Below are 24084 nucleotides of genomic sequence, written 5' to 3'. Positions count from 1 at the left end.
GTATTGCTTCTTTTTTCCATATTATTTTAATTGACATGCATGTGTCACTGCTCTGCATTTCCTCATATTTACATGTACTATAATAATATACAACCAAAAGGAAACAATATGCAGACAAATTTAAGATACTGTGGTAATGGTAACACGTACATATTGATTTATATTAAAACCATTATATGAGCCTTGTTCTGATAAAACTGGGCTTATTGTATGTGCATAAAGTGTCATCCCAGATAAGCCTGTGCAGTCCGCACAGGCTAATCAGGAACGACACTTTCGCATAAACTAGATTTTCGATGGAAAGGTACTTCATTTAAACGAAAAATACCATTAAAGCGGAAAGTGTCGTCCCTGATTAGTCTGTGCGGACTGCACAGGCTAATCTGGGACGACACTTTACGCGCATGCATTTTGCCCAATTTTCTCAGAACAAGGCTCATATGCAAAAACATTGTCATTATGGACCTCTTTTCATGATGCACACACACAGCACTGTTCACGTCATGATAAAAACGCAATAAGTTCCGCCATAGTAACGATATGATTCGAAAACACAAGAATTACGCAACAATTACGAGAAGAAACACACTATATCTCAAAGATGATAAATGATAAAAATACCATAGTTATTTTTAATAGTATACAAATATTAGACAATGACATCACATTCGACGTCATTAGATCCAGCAACTGGTCATTTTATCGGTAATGTTGGTATTCTCAGACCGCACATTGCCTCACTATGTGAACACGGGGCTGAAATCATGTGCACATTAGCATAGGCTACACACTGACGAAACTTTCCGCTTTTACTGCATTTTCGTCTGCAATACTTCCTTAAACGAAAAAGTCCATAAACACGGAAAGTGTAGTCCTATAATAGCCTGTGTGCACTGCACAGTCCCGTTTTCCCTGAGCGAGGCTCACATCTCTTAAAGGGTGAAGTCCGAGAATCCACACGCTACGATCTCGTCATTCACGTCTGTAATCCAGCCCTTCGTCTGGTAACGACCCTGGACACGAGAACGAATCAAAACGCTGTTTGCGTAGAATGACTTTTGGCAAGTAAAGACACTCAATATATAGCGAAATTATAATTGCTTGTTAGAGTTAAAAGCGAGTAGATTTCTTGTGTAATACATGTATGTATATATATGAGCCTCTTTCCGGGAAAACGGACATCGATGCATGTGCGTAAAGTGTCGTCCCAGATGAGCGTGTGCCGCCCGCCTTGGCTAATCATGGACGACACTTTCCGCCTTACTAGATTTTCTCTTAGTGGACGTTTATCGGTACATAACGAAAAATACCAAACAAGCGGAAAGTTTCGTCCCTGATTACAGGCTAATCCGGGACGAAACTTTACACAAAAGTATTAAGTCCCGTTTTCCCAGAGCGCGGGTCAACTACACTAACCTTTGGTAGGTACACCGGGATGTCGCGGTCCTTCACAAAGGAGTAGTCCTGTGCAAGAAAAGGGCAGTAGACCACCCTGTCATCATAATCCTCATCCAGCGTGCACAGCTCCCAGTTGCGGGCGAACAGGTCCTTGCCATTATACTTGACTTCAAGAAAGAACTTGCCGCCGGTAAGTTCCTCGTCTGATAAAACCCCATACAAGTACATAACAGTCGAACTATCTTTTCTTTAATATGACGTTTTGTCGGGAGATTTTTTATTGATTAAGTATGTGTATGCATTATAATAAACTACGGGTAACTAAAAAAATGAATAAATAATAAATGAATACATAAATAAAGATGATTTATTCTTAAATCTTAAGATATCTGCAATAACTGCAAGAAAAAATGTATTTTATGCACTAATAATTTCTGCTAATGTATTTTAATAAACTAAGATATTTGCCAAAAATAAAGTTCTTAATGGTGTGGCTACATTCTGTCCAGCCCGTGTGTAAACCCCGGTGAACCCCATTGATCCTGTACCCTGATATGGGTAAATGAATAGGAACTTTTCCCATCAATAAAGAACTTTCCACTCTGCTATCTGTTATTGTTTGACAACAAGCAATAGTAGTACACGTGAATCTAATGTAATAAATCGTTCGGGACAAACGCTGACATCAATGAAGATATATATAAATTATTTAATATTTCATTATACATTATGTAATAATCGGCCGGGATATCGCTAACCGGGGTTTTGGTGTATATAAATCAGTTTTCGTACATGACCTGGTTATCAATTATGTATATACATGTTCATTGCTCATGTGTTTGATTGCGGGAGTGGATCAAATGTGATAACAAATGTTAATTGGTATCTGCTAGGGTATTAGATAACATAGTAACACGTCTGATAACAGGCGATAACATGTTTACACCGATACAGTTTATCGCACACGAAAAGGTACCACGTAAATACTAAAAGGTTAGTTTGAGGTCCCATAAATCAAAGTAGACTTGAAACGTAGTTGTAGTATATTTTATTTCTGTATGGCTACGGGTAAACGCGAACATTAAATAAAACATTCAAACATTTAATTATTTAACCCATTTATGCCTAGCGTCCTGAAAAAAGGACATTGCAAACAGCGTAGACCCAGATGAGACGCCACATAATGCGGCGTCTCATCAGGGTTTTCACTGTTTGCTTATACGAAATTCTGTAAGAAATATTCTAAAAATAGAAATAAATATACCAGACATCCCTAATTTTGGAAATAAATTGATCCAATTTAGAAGGACGGGAGAGTCCACTAGGCTTAAATGGGTTAAAATCTTAACCGTAATAAAATGCTCTGGGCATTGACCATTTTACTTGAAACACACATTGTTTAGCAAAAGGTGTTCAACAAATATAATCGTATCAAGATCCGTTCGTGATTAAATACTATTGCACGAGCATGTCAAGAAGATTAATTATGATTTGAACTATATATAGTGATTTCAAATGTAAGGTTACAATTTAAATTTTCTACGTCACGTCACACCTTTTAAAATTAAATGAGCCGTTTTAAGTAAGACAACCGTCTTATTCAAAACCAATAGACTTTAATAAATACCGAATACATACAACACAATTCATCACACAACTAAATTTATAGAAATAAACAGACATATACTAGTATATAGTGGACATTTTTGCGTTGTTGTTGTTTTTCCGAAATGTTATCTTCAAATGTCTGCTACGAATAATCGAATCGCGGCTTAATTAATAACACGCATTAGCTCGTATCCGCACATGTGCTCATATTTGAATAGTGGAAAACAAACGATTGAATTTCGGGCGCATCATGGCGCAGCTGAAATTCTTTCAAAGAAAAAAAAAACACAGCAACATCAACAATTCCAAATTAATTTCTTGCGTTAGAACAAAGTGACGTTTATCTTTTTTCTTGAATTGACACTCCCAGATGCGACCGTCATTCGATAGCTTCTTGAATAATAAGCATTATAGATAGACATATACACAGTTCACAACATAACATAGAATAAAATAAGAAGCAATTATTAAAAACTATATCATGTACAATAAACTATGACATGCTCACCAAACCAAGGATAACACAAAAAAGAGCAAGCCCTTATTTCCATTGTGGTCCTTATTATTGGTGGCATGACAAAAAGAGGCAGACCTTAAACATAACTATGTTGACCTTAAACATAACTATGTTCATAGTAAAATAATTATTTAATGAAATAAAAAATATATATCACCGTTCAAAAGAGATCAAACTAATTATCACAGTAGTGCTCAGAAAATATGACAGGAGCTGGAAATTAATATCAATTGATAATGTTATCAATTATTCCAACACATAGATATTTGTAAGTTGTAATTTGATGATATGAGGTATCATGAATTATCTAAATTAAATATATTGCTAAAATGTATGTAATGAAGTATGAACTAATAATTATTAAAAATAAAAACCTAAGACGAAGTTAATATCTGCTTATTAAAAGTGAAAAGATACACATATATAAAAAATTAAATATTATTCATTTAATGACTTTTAATGGCAACCTTAAAGCCTTCTAACCTGTTGACCTCTGTGAGTGACTCAGGTAAAGAGTTCCAGAGTTTAATGCTGTTAAAAGAAAAGGATTTGGAACCATGACATTTGACCTTGGGTAAACAATACCCACCCTTTTTACTAAGCCTAGTGCTGTAATTATGCATAGAATCTTGGGAAACAAAGTGTTCACTCAAGTAATCTGGTAAAAGGCCATTTCTTATTTTGAAGACATGACATAACATTATTTGATTTACTCTCATGTGAACTGGTAACCAGTTGAGGGACTTAAAGTGAGATTGGTCAATATGAACTCTAGAATCAAGGTCAAGAACAAACCTAATTAACTTATTTTGACAGGTTTGTAACTTATTTCTTAAAGACTGAGTTATACTATTATACCAAACAGAACAAGCATAATCATAATGACACTGAATCAGTGACATTACAAGAAGTTTCTTCGTATGCAAAGTAAGGAAATCTTTCTTGCGATAAAGGAATTTTAACCAAGAATTGGCCTTTTTCAAAAGAGACTCAGCCATTGAGCAGAAAGAAAGGTTTTGGTCAATGGTAATTCCAAGATACTTAACGGATGATGTAGAAGCAATGGGTGTACCATTACAAGATATATCAATGCTAGATTGTGACCTAAGTTTTTGCTTGGACCCAAACACAATTGACTCAGTTTTACCTAAGTGTAATGACAACTTATTGTCGATCAACCATTGGCTAACCAAGTTCATATCATCTGTTAGTGCCTTTTCAACATCAAGTACACTTTTACCAGAAACAAGGATTCCAGAATCATCAGCATATAATAACAATTTATTTTTAACCACAGCTGACATATCATTCACGTAAATTAGAAAAAGAAGGGGTCAAAGGATTGAGCCTTGGGGTACACCACATTGTCCGTTTCAATGCGGGGATCCCTTTTTTTCGCGCGTTTGTGGCTTATTTGTGATTTTGAATAGTGCTTTTGCATTGTGTCACACTGTTTGGAGAGCATGTTTTCGCCATAGTAAAGTTTATTTCCTTCTGATGCAGGTGAAGTTGTTGTTTATAGTTGACAGGGTGCGGACAATCAAAGTCGAGAAAAAGTTTAAGCGTACAATAACATAGCAGCTACAACGATATTCTACTACTTACGGAGGGTGATGTTGATGAAGGTACGCGATTTGACGCCCTTTAGTCCGGCCCAGTGTACGGTTGGTAGCATGATGGTGCGACCTATCATCACCCGGTCCTTCTCATCTGACAACAACACCCGTGGCAAAATTAAAGAAACTTGTACACATATTGCCATATTTAAGAAAAATCTCATAAAAAATGTTTACTAAAAAATCGTTTATATCTTGAATTACCTTAAACAATTACAATATAAAGAAAAGTTTAATACAAATAAAAAGGATTCGAACCAGGGACCTCTCAAAGCGCAAGAAAGTGCAATTCATGCTTTAATATTTTTTGCCAATTATACACGATCTGATTGTAATACATGTATTTTCCAAATTATCGACAAAAGTTTACTCACGCCTCATTTTTTTACCATTTTTGAATTATGATTATCCATTAAGAACCAATACCTGTTCTCAAACGTTTGAGAAAAATGCACGAATACTTTTTTTAAAATATTAATGATAGAGGACATTAACGAAGAGTACAAACATATCGTTATTAAACTAGTGCTAAACAAAAGACAAAAACTGAAATATTATTCGCATAATAATCGCAGAATATGAAGTCAAGTCTGTAAACTCAAAATAATTGTATCAAATGAACATTTGTTGCACAGTAAAGATCATCGTATTAAATATCTCTTAACTGAATATAATATACATAATAATATAATGTTGTTTAATTAAGAAATACAGTTTTTGTATGTTGTACCAAAGTTTTAACGTTCCACGTTAACAAACACGTCTCAGTGGTTATCTCAACGAAAACAGCATCGTCGTCGTGATTGCATGCCTTGAATGTTGTTAATATATAGCAAAAATTAAATATTGCGTTACTTGTCGCCGAATAAACTCAAAGCGTTCTCTTAAATCACCAAATATTTTACTCGTTTGCACACGTTTTGCAGTGATATAGAGGTCGCACAATTTGTTGCCAAATTAACCGTTTCAGATGCAACACGGAGCGTCAGTAGATTTTGTGACATTTAGTGTTGGTTAAAAAATGTAGCGCCAGAATTTCGACATACTAACAGTTATAATGACATCCGCAACATTTAGAATTGCTTTTGAAAACGAACTTTCAACTCTTAGGCTTTAGTAACTTTTTACCATAGTTGATACAGTTCAACCGTTAACAAACAGCATTTATACACAGGGCCCTTATTTTTTGTTAAAGGGCCCTTTGCATTTATAATGAAAACTTTCTAACATGCATTTAACAACCAAACGCATACCGCAGTTATCGTAAATCTCTCCTATATTCACGAAGTCGTTCTTGGCGATGAACTCGTCCCAGTGTTGGGCGGCCCTGCGCTCCTCTTCCGCCACTTCCTTCTCAAGCTCGTTCATTTTATGGGGATCGCGATCGTGGTAGTGCTTGAATTTGGGGTTGACCTGGGAGCCCTTGTTGGCCACCATGATATCCTCCGGGGCGCCGTGGTTGAAGAACAGCGCGTAGAGCGTGAACATGAGAATGATGAATCCGCCGCATACTAACATGGAGGCCTTTTTACACGTTAAATTGCACATTTTTCTGACTACTTTCGAATACATCGGGCTTTATTCGCACAATGCCTCTTTTCCAACGGCGGGGGTTACCGGTATATAAATGATTTACATCTTTTTGTGTGTTTAAAACGGAGACAAACAAGCACCACCACCGAACAACGACCCAATACGAATTACGGTAATGAAATCCCAGTATCCACCACTAACATGGACAATGTATTTAAACTATTATTATCTATATACAACAAATACTAGTTCGTACAACGTTTATCATGGACCTTGCACCTTGCAGCGACCTTCTGATCAGTTTGAAATGCAAAGGATTGATACATGTATGAGATACAATACACACTATAGATCGCTAGATAAACTCAAGGGTGACAGAGTTCAATGGTAAGTTTTTTTTATACCACATTTATATAGCGCCATTTTCATACTCGAGATGGCGCTTTACATTTTTCCCTGATCACTGGGTCATAAGTCGTCCGTTAACATCTTGGCGCAGTATGCAGCCACGGCACATTGGCTCATGTCCCTAACAGGTACCCATGTATACACCTGGTAGGAGAGGAGCAGATGTGGGATAAATTTCTTGCTCAAGAAAATTCCAGTGGTCAGGGCGGGATTCGAACCCGGGACCTCTCGATCCCTAAGCCAGCGTCCTACCACTGCTCCCACAAAGTTATTCAGAGGTCAGAGGTGAATCTTCCGCTGTTGTATGTATTGCATCAACTTGGTTCCAAAATTATGTACTCTGCTTCAAGGCGATCATGAACAAAATATATCAATAAGACTATACATTTCCAAAGTATTAGTGAGCATTTGTAATTATGGACGATTGAACGTTTACGAATGGTCATTTAATAGCACTTCTTAAGCCTTTGGTCACCAACAAGCGCTACTATTTTTAAAGGGCAGCACGTTTAAACAACACAAACAACGAATCCTGCCTCGTATAAGTAGCACTTAAATAATAAATTCCATTTAATGCAAGTGTAAGTTAGTATACTAGGTTGTTGGCTAACTCATCCTTTGAATTTGTTGGCGTCGCACTGAAGTGCGGCGACTAGTATGTAATACGTTTTTTTTTCGCTTATGGGAGAAGTTATTTTACGGATCAATGTATATATTTTTGTTGTCAAAATATCTTGCATAGTGGTGATTTTTTGTGTAAATAAGTGTAAATAAGTACTGCATTTGTGCCCATTACATTTACTACAACATTTATTGCCAATAATGCAAAGCTAATTCTTTGAATTAATAACTGATCACAGGGACTGGGCAATAATAAAATATCACAGGGACTGGGCAAATACGCGAACCGGTGAAACTTTCTGGTTTTGTATAAAAACAAAACTTCTTTGTTCCACTATCCTAGCAACCACCTAGTTACTAATAAAGGCGCTATAGAGCGCGAAGCGCGACACGTATCATTAATTGTAATAATGAGTCTTGATAAAGGAAGCAGACGCTTATCAATGAGGAGCACCATCACAGCACTCCAGTCTCATTACTATCAAGTCCTCCTACAGGTTTTTTTAAGAACCACATATAGAAGGCCGCAGCAAGTGGTGGACCCTTTGGTATGGACCTTTAACCCCGCTCACTATCAGGCGTTTAAACTTGCGGGTTTACATTAAAACCGACTATTAATAGCTTATTAATATCTTAGGTGATTTCAATCGGTTCCGTTGTGTAGTGGTAACACTCGTCACATGCGAGAGGCCCAAGGTTCGAGCCCCAGTAGAATCAAATTATTTTATTTGTGTTAACTTTTTGTTTTGATGTAGACATTTTAGTTGAAGTAAATATGCTGTTTTATTGTAACCATTTTTTGTTTTTATTATGCCCATGAAATATATGTGTGAGAGGGTGGGGGGGGGGGGGTTCGTAAACACATTAAAACTTTTACAGTGTTTTCATATCAATGAGTACTCAACCCCTATCGTAAATGAGCAACGTAAGAATATGTTCAGAATCATCTCCCCTTGAAGTTGAGAACAATATGAAATTACGCTTACAAGATGCAGCAGATTTTTAAAACCAACACAGTTCTGTTCCATTAATGAAAACTGCACACTGATGCCAGTAAAAACAAGAGGAAACCAATGTAAATAAAATGAACTATGAAATATTTGGGGGTTACAACACAAAATCATAGATAATGTTTATTTGGAGGTTATAACACGACATCATAGATAATGGTTATTTGGAGGTTATAACACAAAATCATTGATAATGGATATACCAGCATATTTTCCTTTTTTTAAAAAAAATAATTGGCCAATATATTAGTATTTACAGTAGAAAAAAAACGTTCCATGTAACTTCACTGAGTGCCTTTTACACTGAAATTCCCGACGCCCTTTGATGCTTTGCATCAATTCTTATCTTGTAACATTATTGTTTTGCTCCAATGTTTGAATTCGAGTTAAATTCAACTAGAAGTACTGATAGATCATAATTGAAGAAGAATATACCAATTAATTCTACAACAGTTTATTATCAATGTTGAATTTTCTAGGATACACATACATGTTGCGAAATGCAACCTGACGCTCATGCAAGATGTACAAAACACATACATACAGATAAATACATAGCTCTATATAAACAAAAACTTCTAAAAATATTAAAACACAAATCACAGGTTCACATACATGAACAGTTTGCCAACAGTCTAATCATAAATATACAATTACATGTAATATTTAATTAATATTCATATAAACATACATATCTGTGACACAACCAACTACAAGTTCACAAGTGCTACAGTCATTCTTCAATGAAGTAGGCCTTATAAATGCACATGTACAAGTAAGTACAATATAGCGCCTGTCTCACAGCTAGGGTTTAGAAAAAAATCGCTAAAAATTGATCTTTTAACTGAAATTGAATTCACTTAATGATTGTGATATTCTGGCTGCAGGATCATGGGACTTCATGAGGTTCACAAATGGATGTTAATGGATGTAAACACACCGGTAAGTGGTGTTTTTTTTTCCAATAACTTTTTTTAACAATTGTTCTTAAGAATTTCAACTAGTGCATAAAAGACATGTTTTTATGTGGCTTATGGCAATGTGAAAAACATCAGAATTACTTTTTTTAATAATCCTGTGTTCTTGGCCGAAAATTCTATGTGTACATCCATTCATATACATCGCCATGGTTACGCTGCACACAACGTGAAAGTTTGTCACAACTTGCAGACGTATTCAATAATAAATTCTTAAATCTTATGATATTGGCACAAACTGCAAGAGAAACAGTCTTTTATGCACTAAGGATTTTTGCAAACATATTTCAATAAGTTGAGATATTTGCAAAAATCAAGCTTCTTAACAGGTGTTTTCATTTTGTCCAGCCAGTGTGTAAACCCCATTGATCCTGCAGCCTGATATTAATTTATATGTTAATGATTGTGATATTGTCATGCCCTAAAAATTGAAACACTTCATATCTCATATTATGTTAATTTTAATTAAAATAATAATTATTTTTTATTAAATGATAAGTCACCACATTGCTTGTAGCTAATTATAATTACAGGCATAATACTGATATGTTTAAGCATAAGCAGTTTAACTCAATTTTTTAAAACACACAAAAATAAAACTATCCATCTTTAACTCATTTTTTGTGTGCAAACAGAATAATTTAAACAGAATTCATGAAATAATACAGTATAGTTACTGTAAGGATTTCAATTGCAAATTTATGTACAATTGATCGTGTTTATATGAGTCGCGTTCTGAGAAAACAGGGCATAATGCATGTGCGCAAAGTGTCGTCCCAGATAAGCCTGTGCAGTCCACACAGGCTAATCAGGGACTACACTTTCCTCCTAAATTAGATTGTTGCTAAGAAGAGACTTCATTTAAACGAAAAATGTCATAAAAGCGGAAAGTGTCATCCCTGATTAGTCTGTGCGGACTGCACAGGCTTATCTGGGATGACACTTTACGCACATGCATTATGCCCAGTTTTCTCAGAACACGACTCATATCATTAATTATAGCAGTGAATATACATGTATTTTTGACACCGAAAACAACATTTTATTTTAATAGCTGAGTATCAACACTTTAACCCTGTGTGACCAATTCAATACAAATAATTGTTTCCAAGAAATGTGTGAAGTAAAACATCTTCATACATAGCTTATTCTGTCTAAACTTCAAATACAACTTTGTGTTTCCGAGTAATTGTGAACTACTAAATCTACATACATGGATATTTATAAATAAACACAGATCAGTACATAAAATACATGAGTAAATAAATAAGTTTTAACATGACAGCATTTTAACAATTCAGCAAACTGCAATTACAATAGAACTGTAGATACCAACATGTGGCCAGCACTACTACAAAATTATCTATAAAAATAAAAGATATCCTACAGATCCTTTTCCAATAACAAGTGATTGGACTAGAGGAAATCTTTCCTGAAATATTAAAAGAACTGGTTAATGTTTGCCAAAGATACACGATTTTCACAATGATATGCAAAACAATTTCACAGATAAATAGCAGTATAACAATTTCTATATCAAACATAAATAGAAAAAAAGCCGCTAAATCCTAACTGTTTACACACATATCTGTAATACTCTTTTTGGCACACATATTATTATTCACGAGCATGGCAATACAAGTATAATGGTTTTGAATAAAATACTCAAGTTTATAAAAACAATATCCTAATATCATATTTTTAACAGGATTTCTTTTGTGTATCTTAAATACAACCTTCCAAATGCACCCATTTCAAATAGTTCACCAATAGGCAGATCTTTATCTATATTTTTCATCTAAGGTTTTACAGTAAATTGATTGGATTATGCAAACATTGACATTTTCTACCATTGAAATACAATAAAAATATCAAACTAATTCAAAATCGATGACCAAATATTGTCATAAATAATGAAATATACCTATACATGTTTTGAAGGGTAATTGGTTCTATACATTCTATGGAACAAATTTTTTTCAAATAATTGCTTCAAGGCTTTTAATTAACCATGCAATGTACACTAATTAACAAGCAGGTGTTCCTTTCAAAACATTGTTTAACTTTGAATTCTAGGCCACAAATCAAATTAATAAAAAAGCTCATACAATGAGTAAATCACACAAAAAATAACTGCACAAAATCTGCATCTTCTGACATAAACTCTCCAAAGTTCTGAAACAAGCACATTTAACATTCAAAGTCGATGAAATGCAGGAACTGATGATGTGGTATGTTCGTGTGCACACATTCTGATGACATCATGAGTAGATGGTGATGACCTCACTTCCACTTCCTCTCACCATGAGGACCTTTTCCAGGCCCTCTGTGAGGACCTCCAAAAACTCCATGTCTGTTCAATGGGTTAAGAACATCACTGCAATCAAGGCCATTCATTTTTAAAATAAATATTTAATTTTATGTGCTGTCCCTAAACAGCATCAATGAAGTTTTGATATTTAGCAAAAAATAAGTATATACATTTGTATTCATAAAGATCTTATTAATACGCTGAAAGCATACAAGTGATTTATTACACACATACACAAAATTGTTTTAGATTCATAAGCAAATTAAATTTAGCGTTGTTTACTGTGGGAATATGATAGTATTCTTGTAAGTTCTTGTTTATAACACAATTCTTGTAATTAAACCAATTGGGCACACCTATTGTACGCAAACTTAATAACCAGAATATTTAACATAGCAAAAAAACTTATTCAAAGATTCCTAAGACAGCAAGTACCAAATTTTTAATGCAAAAAGACTCAAGAGTGGTTTTAAGTCTAAGGCTTTTGAATGGTGTTTAAATATCCAACTCGAAAATGAAAAGAGCCTTGCTCTTTGGAAAGGGAGTTTAATGCATGTACATAAAGTGTTGTCCTGGATAAGACTATGAAGTTTGCGCAGGCTAATTAGAGGTGACACTTTCAGCCTAAACTAAGAACAGACCTTATTTCAACAAAAAAAATCATGAAAGCAGAAAGTGTTGTCCCTGATTAGCCTGAGCGGACTTCACCGGCTAATATGGGAGGACACTTAACGCACATGCATTGTGCCCTGAGCGGACTTCACCTGCTAATATGGGAGGACACTTAACGCACATGCATTGTGCCCTGAGCGGACTTCACTGGCTAATATGGGAGGACACTTAACGCACATGCATTGTGCCCTGAGCGGACTTCACTGGCTAATATGGGAGGACACTTAACGCACATGCATTGTGCCCTGAGCGGACTTCACCTGCTAATATGGGAGGACACTTAATGCACATGCATTGTGCCCTGAGCGGACTTCACCGGCTAATATGGGAGGACACTTAACGCACATGCATTGTGCCCTGAGCGGACTTCACCGGCTAATATGGGAGGACACTTAACGCACATGCATTGTGCCCTGAGCGGACTTCACCGGCTAATATGGGAGGACACTTAACGCACATGCATTGTGCCCTGAGCGGACTTCACTGGCTAATATGGGAGGACACTTAACGCACATGCATTGTGCCCTGAGCGGACTTCACTGGCTAATATGGGAGGACTCTTAACGCACATGCATTGTGCCCTGAGCGGACTTCACTGGCTAATATGGGAGGACACTTAACGCACATGCATTGTGCCCTAAGCGGACTTCACCGGCTAATATGGGAGGACACTTAACGCACATGCATTGTGCCCTGAGCGGACTTCACTGGCTAATATGGGAGGACACTTAACGCACATGCATTGTGCCCTGAGCGGACTTCACCGGCTAATATGGGAGGACACTTAACGCACATGCATTGTGCCCTGAGCGGACTTCACTGGCTAATATGGGAGGACACTTAACGCACATGCATTGTGCCCTGAGCGGACTTCACTGGCTAATATGGGAGGACACTTAACGCACATGCATTAAGCCCTGTTTTCCCAGAGCATGTTACAAAAGCATATCAAGGATACAGTTAAGTTCCCCAGCCTCGTGCTTCGGAGGAGCGGGGAGGTTGAGGATGACCAGCTTGGCCTCATGGGACTTCTGTATGATCACTTCATTGAGACGCACCGCTGTGTGCATGCGACGCACGTTCTTCTGATCTCTTGGAACACAAAAGTGCGTTCAATAGTAAATAACCATATTTTTAATTATTATGACTAATTATTTTTAAATAATACAATATTTTTAAAAGAATTCTTTAAAAATATACATAAACATAAATAGTATTCATAAAGACGGAATTTTTTACCAAGCACACGAAATCCCTGCTTAAGCACTCCGATTTTTCATTAAACTCAGCAAATTTATACTTTTGACCCCAACATATAATCACACATAAGCGGTTTGTTTAAATTGACAAAATACAGCTGTGTCTTAAAATATGATTTAAACTCCTGCATTTGTCAGAGGCATGGCCTTAAAGGCAGAATTACTGGATCACTGTGTGTACCGGTACAACAATATGTCTTGTCAATATACGCACAATGGTAATGATATTATTAAAGTTTTAATTTCAACGCTTGAGAAATGTGAAAGTAGTTCCCTCCACTAACATTTGTGGACAAAACAAGAGATAAACTGAACCATAGAGTTAGCGCTTAATAACCCTGACTACCCCTTCTGTGGCATAAACAAAACTAAAGGCAAGTTTATCAAGCTAAGGTGAAAATCTTACGGTTTGATTTCCAGCACATTCTTATTGATGGAAGACGCCATTTTTTCAACGGACACTCCCTGGCTACGGATGTTTGGAGAGAATGTGTACTGGTTCCGTTCGGAAAACTTTTCTTCGTCTGTTGTAGATTCCTCAACCACTGTGTCTAGTTTGACTGCAATTATGCCATTTTCAGTAGATGACCATGCTTTAAGGGGCAATAGCTAAATAGTGACAATAATTTTATATGCATAACATGAAGAAAAGCAAATAACTGTCATAAACGAACAGCTGCGTCCATCCCAATTCTGTACACACTTTTTTTATATATTTATACAAAAATAAATAAATCAATCCCTGTCAAAAGCTCAAACCTAAGGCTTTAATAAAACCAGTCATGATCAATGTTCCTATGAAGTTTCATGATCCTAGGCGTAAGCATTCTTGAGTTATCATCCGGAAACCATTTTACTGTTTTGGGTCACTATGACCTTGACCTTTGACCTAGTGACCTGAAAATCAATAGGGGTCATCTGCGAGTCATGATCAATGTACCTATGAATATTCATGATCCTAGGCATAAGCGTTCTTGAGTTATCATCTGGAAACCATTTAACTAATTCGGGTTACCATGACCTTGAGCTTTGACCTAGTGACCTGAAAATAAATAAGGTCATCTGCGAGTCATGATCAATGTATCTATGAAGTTTCATGATCCTAGGCATAAGCGTTCTTGAGTTATCATCCGGAGACCATTTTACTATTTTGTGTCTTCGTGACCTTGACCTTTAACCTGGTGACCTGAAAATCAATAGGGATCATCTGCAAGTCATGATTAATGTACCTATGAAGTTTCATGATCCTAGGCATAAGCGTTCTTGAGTTATCGTCCGGAAACCATTTAACTATTTCGGGTCACCGTGACCTTTGACCTAGTAACCTCAAAATCAATAGGGGTCATCTGCAAGTCATGATCAATGTACCTATGAAGTTTCATGATCCTAGGCCTAAGCGTTCTTGTGTTATCATCCAGAAACCATCTGGTGGACGGACATACAGACATACATACGGACGGACCGACATGAGCAAAACAATATACCCCCTCTTCTTTGAAAGGGGGCATACATATAGATCTCATTCCATCCAAAAAGACATGAATAAACATAACAAGGCATTTTGTCAAGTACCAAATCACTGAGGTGATAGAAATAAATGGATGCACGTGTAATTAGCAGTAATCAGTTCGAGCAGATATAAACATGCAAAAACAGATAAGATTGGTTATGTTTAATGCTGAATACAGTTACTTTTATTAAATTGTGTGTAATACATTTATATTGAAATATTCAATTTGTAAAACATATTCTTTTAAGTTGTAAGAAACTATCAATATATAATTATAAAACTGCCACTAAGAGTACACATACTTAATTTATGTATCAACACTTTAAAATGTCATCATGTCTTATGCAAATTATAAATTGTCATGCTTGATCAATGCTTTTTATTTCTTATAATGTCAAACATAAAAACTTTCATTATGCAAGAATTATTATTAAAACAAGATGTGTTTGTGAAACACAATGTCCCCCTATATGATGTGCGACCTTGAAGGATGACCTTGACCTTGTGAAGGATGACCTTGACCTTTCACCACTCAAAATGTGCATCTCTGTGAGATACACATGCATGCCAAATATCAAGTTGCTATCTTCAATATTGCAAAAGTATTCATAAAATAAGCGATTTGGGTCACATATATTTGACCTCTGACCGTGAAGGATGACCTTGACCTTTCACCACTCAAAATGTGCAGCTCCATGAGATGCACATGCATGCCAAATATCAAGTTGCTATCTTCAATATTGCAAAAGTATTCATAAAATGAGCGATTTTGGCCACATATATTTGACCTCTGACCTTGAAGGATGACCTTGACCTTGACCTTTCACCACTCAAAATGTGAAGCTTCATGAGATACACATGCATGCAAAATATGAAGTTGCTATCTTCAATATAGCAAAAGTTATTGCAAAATGTTAAAGTTGGCGCAAACAGACCAACAGACCAACAGACAGACAGGGCAAAAGCAATATGTTCCCCACTACTATAGTGGGGGACATAAAAACACAATAATACAAGTGTAAACTAGTTGCTATCTAGTTGTTTAAACAAAAAACATATTTAACAGGCTTTTCATACTGACAGAAAATCACCAAAACCTTGTTTGGACATTGTTTGCTTAAGAAACCTTTAATGATGTAATTGTAGGTCGGAAACATGTCAAGGTAAAAATGAGCACTTTTATTAACCATTCTGTACCATGCCCATACTTGACCTTTGAGCTTTAAGTGTGACTTTGACCTTTGAGCTTTAAGTGTGACCTTGACCTTTGAGGTTAAAGTGTGACCTTGACATTTGAGTTTTAAGTGTGTCATTGACCCTTGACCTTTAAGTGTGACATTGCTTTTGTGAACGATGCACAAATAGCATTTATGAAGCCTATTATCACAACAGTCTGGGTAACAACTTCAGGGTTTAATTAATTTGTTTCAAAACTCTAAACCATATCTTATTACTGCTAGCCATAAATAATTTCCTAAATTGAAGCATTCTAGGTACCTTTAAGAAAAATACTCTATACATGTTATTATTCAGTGTTTTTGGTGTATTATTTGGTGCAAATATTTTGCTAGTGTTCCCATCATGGTTGTGCGCAGGAACTTTGATAGTTGTATCCCTCGTATATATTTTGCATATGTATAGAGTATTTTTATTAAAGGTCCCATTGTTCTAAGTTACTTACTTTTCACATCATTATGTGCTTGTCCCTTTGTTCTAAGTCACTTACTTTTCACATCATTAAGCGCTGCCCCTGTCTCATGACTCTTGTCCACGATGGTCTGGGGCAGGCTGACGTTGCCCACCCGCATGTTTTTCAGCATCTCTGTCCGCTGCTCCATCATCAGGGTGCGCTCGTACGTGTACGCTGTGATGTCACTGTCGGCCTGCAAGGGGGAATATTCAGCCTCATATACGGGTCGTGCTCTGGGAAAACAGGCGTATCAGGAATGACACTTTTTACTTATATGGAATTTTGGGTTTGAAGGAAGCATCTTCTTAACAACAATCAAAGTCGTTGAATTGATATCCCCCGCCAATATGCTTCTGGACACAAAAGTGGTATATTTGACACTCAAAAAAGCATTTTTTCAAGATACAAAGGGCCATAGCTCAATTAATAACAGATGGTGTACAATGCCATTTGGCGTGCATCATCCTCTTATCCATTTATATACTCATACCAAGTTTCAATGAAATCCACCAAAGCACTTCTAAGATATGGCTCCGGACGGAAGGAAAGACAGACGGACTGAAAGACGGACGGACCGACAACAACAAAACAATATCCCTCTGCCTATGGCAGCGGATAATACAAATTAAGTTTAGTTGGAAAGTGTTGTCCCAGATAGCTGTGTGGACTGCAAAGTGTTTTCCAAGATAGCTGTGTGGACTGCAAGTGTTGTCCCAGATTGCTGTGTGGACTGCAAAGTGTTGTCCCAGATAGCTGTGTGGACTGCAAAGTGTTGTCCTAGATAGCTGTGTGGACTGCTAAGTGTTGTCCCAGATAGCTGTGTGGACTGCAAAGTGTTGTCCCAGATAGCTGTGTGGACTGCAAAATGTTGTCCCAGATAGCTGTGTGGACCGCAAAGTGTTGTCCCAGATAGCTGTGTGGACTGCAAAGTGTTGTCCCAGATAGCTGTGTGGACTGCAAAGTGTTGTCCCAGATAGCTGTGTGGACTGCAAAGTGTTGTCCCAGATAGCTGTGTGGACTGCAAAGTGTTGTCCCAGATAGCTGTGTGGACTGCAAAGTGTTGTCCCAGATAGCTGTGTGGACTGCAAAGTGTTGTCCCAGATAGCTATGTTGACTGCAAAGTGTTGTCCCAGATAGCTGTGTGGACTGCAAAGTGTTGTCCCAGATAGCTGTGTGGACTGCAAAGTGTTGTCCCAGATAGCTGTGTGGACTGCAAAGTGTTGTCCCAGATAGCTGTGTGGACTGCAAAGTGTTGTCCCAGATAGCTGTGTGGACCATAGGGGACTGCAAAGTGTTGTCCCAGATAGCTGTGTGGACTGGCAAAGTGTTGTCCCAGATAGCTGTGTGGACTGCAAAGTGTTGTCCCAGATAGCTGTGTGGACTGCAAAGTGTTGTCCCAGATAGCTGTGTGGACTGCAAAGTGTTGTCCCAGATAGCTGTGTGGACTGCAAAGTGTTGTCCCAGATAGCTGTGTGGACCTGCAAAGTGTTGTCCCAGATAGCTGTGTGGACCGCAAAGTGTTGTCCCAGATAGCTGTGTGGACCTGCAAAGTGTTGTCCCAGATAGCTGTGTGGACTGCAAAGTGTTGTCCCAGATAGCTGTGTGGACTGCAAAGTGTTGTCCCAGATAGCTGTGTGGACTGCAAAGTGTTGTCCCAGATAGCTGTGTGGACCGCAAAGTGTTGTCCCAGATAGCTGTGTGGACTGCAAAGTGTTGTCCCAGATAGCTGTGTGGACTGCAAAGTGTTGTCCCAGATAGCTGTGTGGACTGCAAAGTGTTGTCCCAGATAGCTGTGTGGACTGCAAAGTGTTGTCCCAGATAGCTGTGTGGACTGCAAAGTGTTGTCCCAGATAGCTGTGTGGACTGCAAAGTGTTGTCCCAGATAGCTGTGTGGACTGCAAAGTGTTGTCCCAGATAGCTGTGTGGACTGCAAAGTGTTGTCCCAGATAGCTGTGTGGACTGCAAAGTGTTGTCCCAGATAGCTGTGTGGACTGCAAAGTGTTGTCCCAGATAGCTGTGTGGACTGCAAAGTGTTGTCCCAGATAGCTGTGTGGACTGCAAAGTGTTGTCCCAGATAGCTGTGTGGACTGCAAAGTGTTGTCCCAGATAGCTGTGTGGACTGCAAAGTGTTGTCCCAGATAGCTGTGTGGACTGCAAAGTGTTGTCCCAGATAGCTGTGTGGACTGCAAAGTGTTGTCCCAGATAGCTGTGTGGACTGCAAAGTGTTGTCCCAGATAGCTGTGTGGACTGCAAAGTGTTGTCCCAGATAGCTGTGTGGACTGCTGCAAAGTGTTGTCCCAGATAGCTGTGTGGACTGCTGCAAAGTGTTGTCCCAGATAGCTGTGTGGACTGCAAAGTGTTGTCCCAGATAGCTGTGTGGACTGCAAAGTGTTGTCCCAGATAGCTGTGTGGACTGCAAAGTGTTGTCCCAGATAGCTGTGTGGACTGCAAAGTGTTGTCCCAGATAGCTGTGTGGACCGCAAAGTGTTGTCCCAGATAGCTGTGTGGACCGCAAAGTGTTGTCCCAGATAGCTGTGTGGACCGCAAAGTGTTGTCCCAGATAGCTGTGTGGACCGCAAAGTGTTGTCCCAGATAGCTGTGTGGACCGCAAAGTGTTGTCCCAGATAGCTGTGTGGACTGCAAAGTGTTGTCCCAGATAGCTGTGTGGACTGCAAAGTGTTGTCCCAGATAGCTGTGTGGACTGCAAAGTGTTGTCCCAGATAGCTGTGTGGACTGCAAAGTGTTGTCCCAGATAGCTGTGTGGACTGCAAAGTGTTGTCCCAGATAGCTGTGTGGACTGCAAAGTGTTGTCCCAGATAGCTGTGTGGACTGCAAAGTGTTGTCCCAGATAGCTGTGTGGACTGCAAAGTGTTGTCCCAGATAGCTGTGTGGACTGCAAAGTGTTGTCCCAGATAGCTGTGTGGACTGCAAAGTGTTGTCCCAGATAGCTGTGTGGACTGCAAAGGCTAATCTTGGACAACACTGCACTTTTATGTATTTTTTTTAAAGGAAGTCTTTTCTAAACAAATATCCAGTTTAGGTGGAAAGTGTCGTCCTAAGCCTGAAGGTTTATGGAAAAAATACATTTGTAGCTAGATAAAGTGTATGCCTTGATTTGTTTCTTGATTTAGTGTATGCCTTGATTTGTGGCTTGATTTAGTGTATGCCTTGATTTGTTGCTTGATTTAGTGTATGCCTTGATTTGTTGCTTGATTTAGTGTATGCCTTGAGGTCTTTCTACTTCTGATAGAGACAAAAGTAGACATGTCAATGTGACGATATCCATGGCATAGACCTGAATGGGTAAGATAAAATAACACGTCCTGACAGTAAAAAGGAAACTTAATGTGTTAAGAATGCCACTTTTCAAAACATTAACATTTATTAGTTCTTCAGCTTCTCACAGAACCAGTAGCATTAAAGATTTTGTAGGAATAAACTTATCTATACCGATAATTTATTTTAAGACGCATCTTTTTACATGCCATGATTTCATTTAACAATTACTTTTAAAGAAAGACTTCACTACCTACCTAAACACAAAACAAAATAGACAAGTTTTCCAGCTGAGCTTGCTTGGTCTTTGAAGACAAGAATTCTGTATGAGGTAAGATTAAAACTTTACCACTCAGAGACGCATTTTGACCCATTTAAAGTCTCCTAGAAAATCAAATTAAATTAAAGACTTTTATTGCTAGGTTCAAGATTTAAATACTTCATTTCCAACACTTTGATACTGATGAGAAGCAAACAGCATACACCCTGAACAGCCTGCAAGTTACTCAAAGGCTGTTCTTGTTTAATGCTGTTTGCATATAGCCACTTTAACTTTGATGATGAGTGGTAAAGCGTTAACATTAAAGTGCCTGCTCATAAAGTTCAGCTTACCATTTCCACCACCTCCACATCTGCCTGTATTCTCAACTGGTACATGAACTTCTGCAGGTCAGCCTTCATCTGAATTGTGTTGTCTTCCAGTTCTGATCACCATGGTTAAAGGGAGATAACACATAGAAGGTACACAGGGGCAGGAACTCACAATGTTCAAAGGGAGATAACATATAGATGGTACACAGGGGCAGAAACTCACAATTTTAAAAGGGAGAGAACACATAGGAGGTACACAGGGGCAGGAACTCACAATAGTTCAAGGGAGATAACATATAGATGGTACACAGGGGCAGGAATTCACAATGTTCAAAGGGAGAGAACGCATAGGATGTACACAGGGGCAGGAACTCAAAATAGTCAAAGGGAGATAACAAAAAAATGGTACACAGGGGCAGGAACTCACAATGGTCAAAGGTAGATAACACATAGAAGGTACACAGAAGCAGGAACTCACAATGGTCAAAGGTAGATAACACATAGAAGGTACACTGTGGCAGCAACTCACAATGGTCAAAGGGAGATAACACATAGAAGGTACACAGGGACAGGAACTCACAATGGTCAAAGGAAGATAACACATAGAAGGTACACTGGGGCAGGATCTCACAATGGTCAAAGGGAGATAACACATAGAAGGTACATAGGGGCATGAACTTGGAATGGTTAAAGTTAGATAACACATAGAAGGTACACCGTGGCAGGAGCTCACAATGGCCAAAGGGAGATAACACATAGAAGGTACACAGGGACAGGAACTCACAATGGTCAAAGGGAGACAACACATAGAAGGTACACATGGGCAGGAACTCACAATGGTCAAAGGTAGATAACACATGGAAGGTACACCGTGGCAGGAACTCACAATGGTCAAAGGGAGATAACACATAGAAGGTACACAGGGACAGGAACTCACAATGGTCAAAGGGAAATAACACATAGAAGGTACACAGGGGTAGGAACTCACAATTGTCAAAGGGAGATAACACACAGATGGTACACAGGGGCAGGAACTCACAATGGTCAAATGGAGATAACACATAGAAGGTACACAGGGGTAGGAACTCACAATTGTCAAAGGGACATAACACATAGAAGGTACACCGTGTCAGGAACTCACAATGGTCAAAGGTAGATAACACATAGGAGGTACACAGGGACAGGAACTCACAATGGTCAAAGGGAGATAACACAAAGGAGGTACACAGGGAAAGGAACTCACAATGGTCAAAGGGGGATAACACATAGAAGGTACACAGGTGCAGGAACTCACAATGGTCAAATGGAGATAACACACTGACACAGATGGTACACAGGGGTAGGAACTCACAATGGTCAAAGGGAGATAACACATAGAATATGCACAGGGGCAAAAACTCACAATGGTAAAACAGGAGATAACAATTGCTTGTTTTTTAAAAGTTAGTTATTATGTAATTGACACACACTTTTTTATGAGGATTTTGATACATCTGTTGTACCTATTACTTACATATCATGACCTGTATTTTAACTATTTTGACTTCAACTTATATTTTTAAAATTAAGTATTTGGTATCCAAGGATACGGGCCACGGTGAATATCCTCAGCTTGCAGTTTCTCCACGTCTTGTGCTGCTGCAGCAGGAAGGGTAGCAACATGAGAAGACCTCCGTCGTGTACGATCCACCAGATGTCGATGGTGCCCTTGAGCCGCTCCATGCTGCTCGGGAAGTTGCTGGCGCCCTTGATCACCAGCAGCGCCATCTGGCCTGCACCTATGTTGTTCACCGTCTCTGTGAGGAAAATTAACACAAAATATGGGATATGATGGATACTTTATTGAAATAATAGACACTTAGGATGTGCATTAATACCCTGTTGTTTATTGTCTCTGTAAAGAAAACAACAGAAATATGGGATCTGATAGATACTTGATTGAAATAATGGACACTAAGGATGTGCATTTATTACCTGTTGTTCACCGTCTCTGCGAGCAAAACAACAGAAATATGGGATCTGATAAATACTTGATTGAAATAATGGACACTAAGTATGTGCATGAATTCCCTGTTGCTCCAAAATCTTATAAACAATGCTTAAACAATGATACCATATGTTATAAAAATGAGTTTTTTAAGGAACTTTGTTAGTGAGTCTTTGGCCAGCTTTCTCTAAAAATCCCATGACTAGTTTTATAAATCATGGCATGAAATTACAACAAGAGTCTTTTTTATCACATGCTTTTTAATTAGCAAGAAAAATTATTATCTATGTTAACCACATGATAACATAAGAAAGTTGTTTACATTGCATGTCAATAGCTGTTGCTACATCATTTCAAAAAAATAATTTGATGCAATTTGTAAGTCAAATAAAAAGCATCAAATGAAATTCTCAACAAGAGATGTGTTCGTCAGAAACACAATGCCCCCTATTGCGCCGATTTTTTTTTGACCTTTGACCTTGAAGGATGACCGTGACCTTGAAAGATGACCTTGACCTTGAACTTCCGCCACTCAAAATGTGCAGCTTCATGATAACGCCGCATTGATTTTTTTTTACCTTTGACCTTGAAGGATGACCTTGACCTTGAACTTCCACCACTCAAAATGTGCAGCATCATGAGAACGCCGCTTTGATTATTATTTTTTTGACCTTTGACCTTAAAGGATGACCTTGACCTTGAATTTCCACCACTCAAAATGTGCAGCTTCATGAGATACACATACATGCCAAAAATCAAGTTGCTATCTTCAATATTAAAAAAGTTATGGCCAATGTTAAAGTTTTCGGACAGACAGAGGCCATATATTTGACATTTGACCTTGAAGGATGACCTTGACCTTCACCTTTCACCACTCAAAATGTTCAGCTCCATGAGATACACATGCATGCCAAATATCAAGTTGCAATCTTCACTAGAGAAAAAGTTATGGCCAATGTTAAAGTTTTTTTTGGATGGACGGGCAGACTGACTGTCATACTGACGGACAGTTCAACTGCTATATGCCACCCTACCAGGGGCATAAAAAGCTATATTTCACTTGTTTCAGATGAAACAAATATTTGCAATTGTTACATTAC

General features: G+C 38.0%; 2 protein-coding genes and 1 long non-coding RNA gene across 13 annotated transcripts in view; all 3 read right to left on the bottom strand.

Moving 5' to 3' along the window:
- Nucleotides 1–104: 104 nt before the first annotated feature.
- On the bottom strand, nt 105–6911 carry LOC127874371 (uncharacterized). The gene is made up of 4 exons (XM_052418642.1): nt 6393–6911; nt 5129–5233; nt 1417–1601; nt 105–1013 (listed from the first exon to the last, which is right to left on the bottom strand). The coding sequence occupies exons 1-4, from the start codon at nt 6709–6711 to the stop codon at nt 933–935; spliced, it is 690 nt and encodes a 229-aa protein (XP_052274602.1). The 5' UTR covers nt 6712–6911; the 3' UTR covers nt 105–932.
- A 2238-nt stretch (nt 6912–9149) lies between these two features.
- LOC127874357 (solute carrier family 12 member 6-like) overlaps nt 9150–24084 on the bottom strand; it is a 177653-nt gene continuing 162718 nt past the window's right edge. For all 11 annotated transcript variants that reach the window (XM_052418619.1, XM_052418620.1, XM_052418618.1 and 8 more), the window contains 6 exons: nt 22587–22793; nt 21019–21110; nt 17167–17323; nt 14337–14490; nt 13630–13763; nt 9150–12041 (listed from right to left, as the gene is read on the bottom strand). In XM_052418619.1, coding sequence (XP_052274579.1) covers nt 11950–12041; nt 13630–13763; nt 14337–14490; nt 17167–17323; nt 21019–21110; nt 22587–22793 — 836 coding nt within the window. In that variant the 3' untranslated portion in view covers nt 9150–11949. The remainder of the gene's footprint in view (nt 12042–13629; nt 13764–14336; nt 14491–17166; nt 17324–21018; nt 21111–22586; nt 22794–24084) is intronic.
- LOC127874367 (uncharacterized) lies at nt 12074–13254 on the bottom strand. Its single transcript, XR_008046845.1, has 3 exons — nt 12988–13254; nt 12820–12931; nt 12074–12763 (listed from the first exon to the last, which is right to left on the bottom strand). It is a non-coding gene; the product is annotated as an uncharacterized LOC127874367 (long non-coding RNA).

This window comes from Dreissena polymorpha, chromosome 3 (genome assembly GCF_020536995.1).
Source record: "Dreissena polymorpha isolate Duluth1 chromosome 3, UMN_Dpol_1.0, whole genome shotgun sequence".
Classification (NCBI taxonomy): domain Eukaryota; kingdom Metazoa; phylum Mollusca; class Bivalvia; order Myida; family Dreissenidae; genus Dreissena; species Dreissena polymorpha.
Note: the sequence above shows the minus strand (reverse complement) of the source record. Positions and strands in the feature narration are given on the sequence as shown.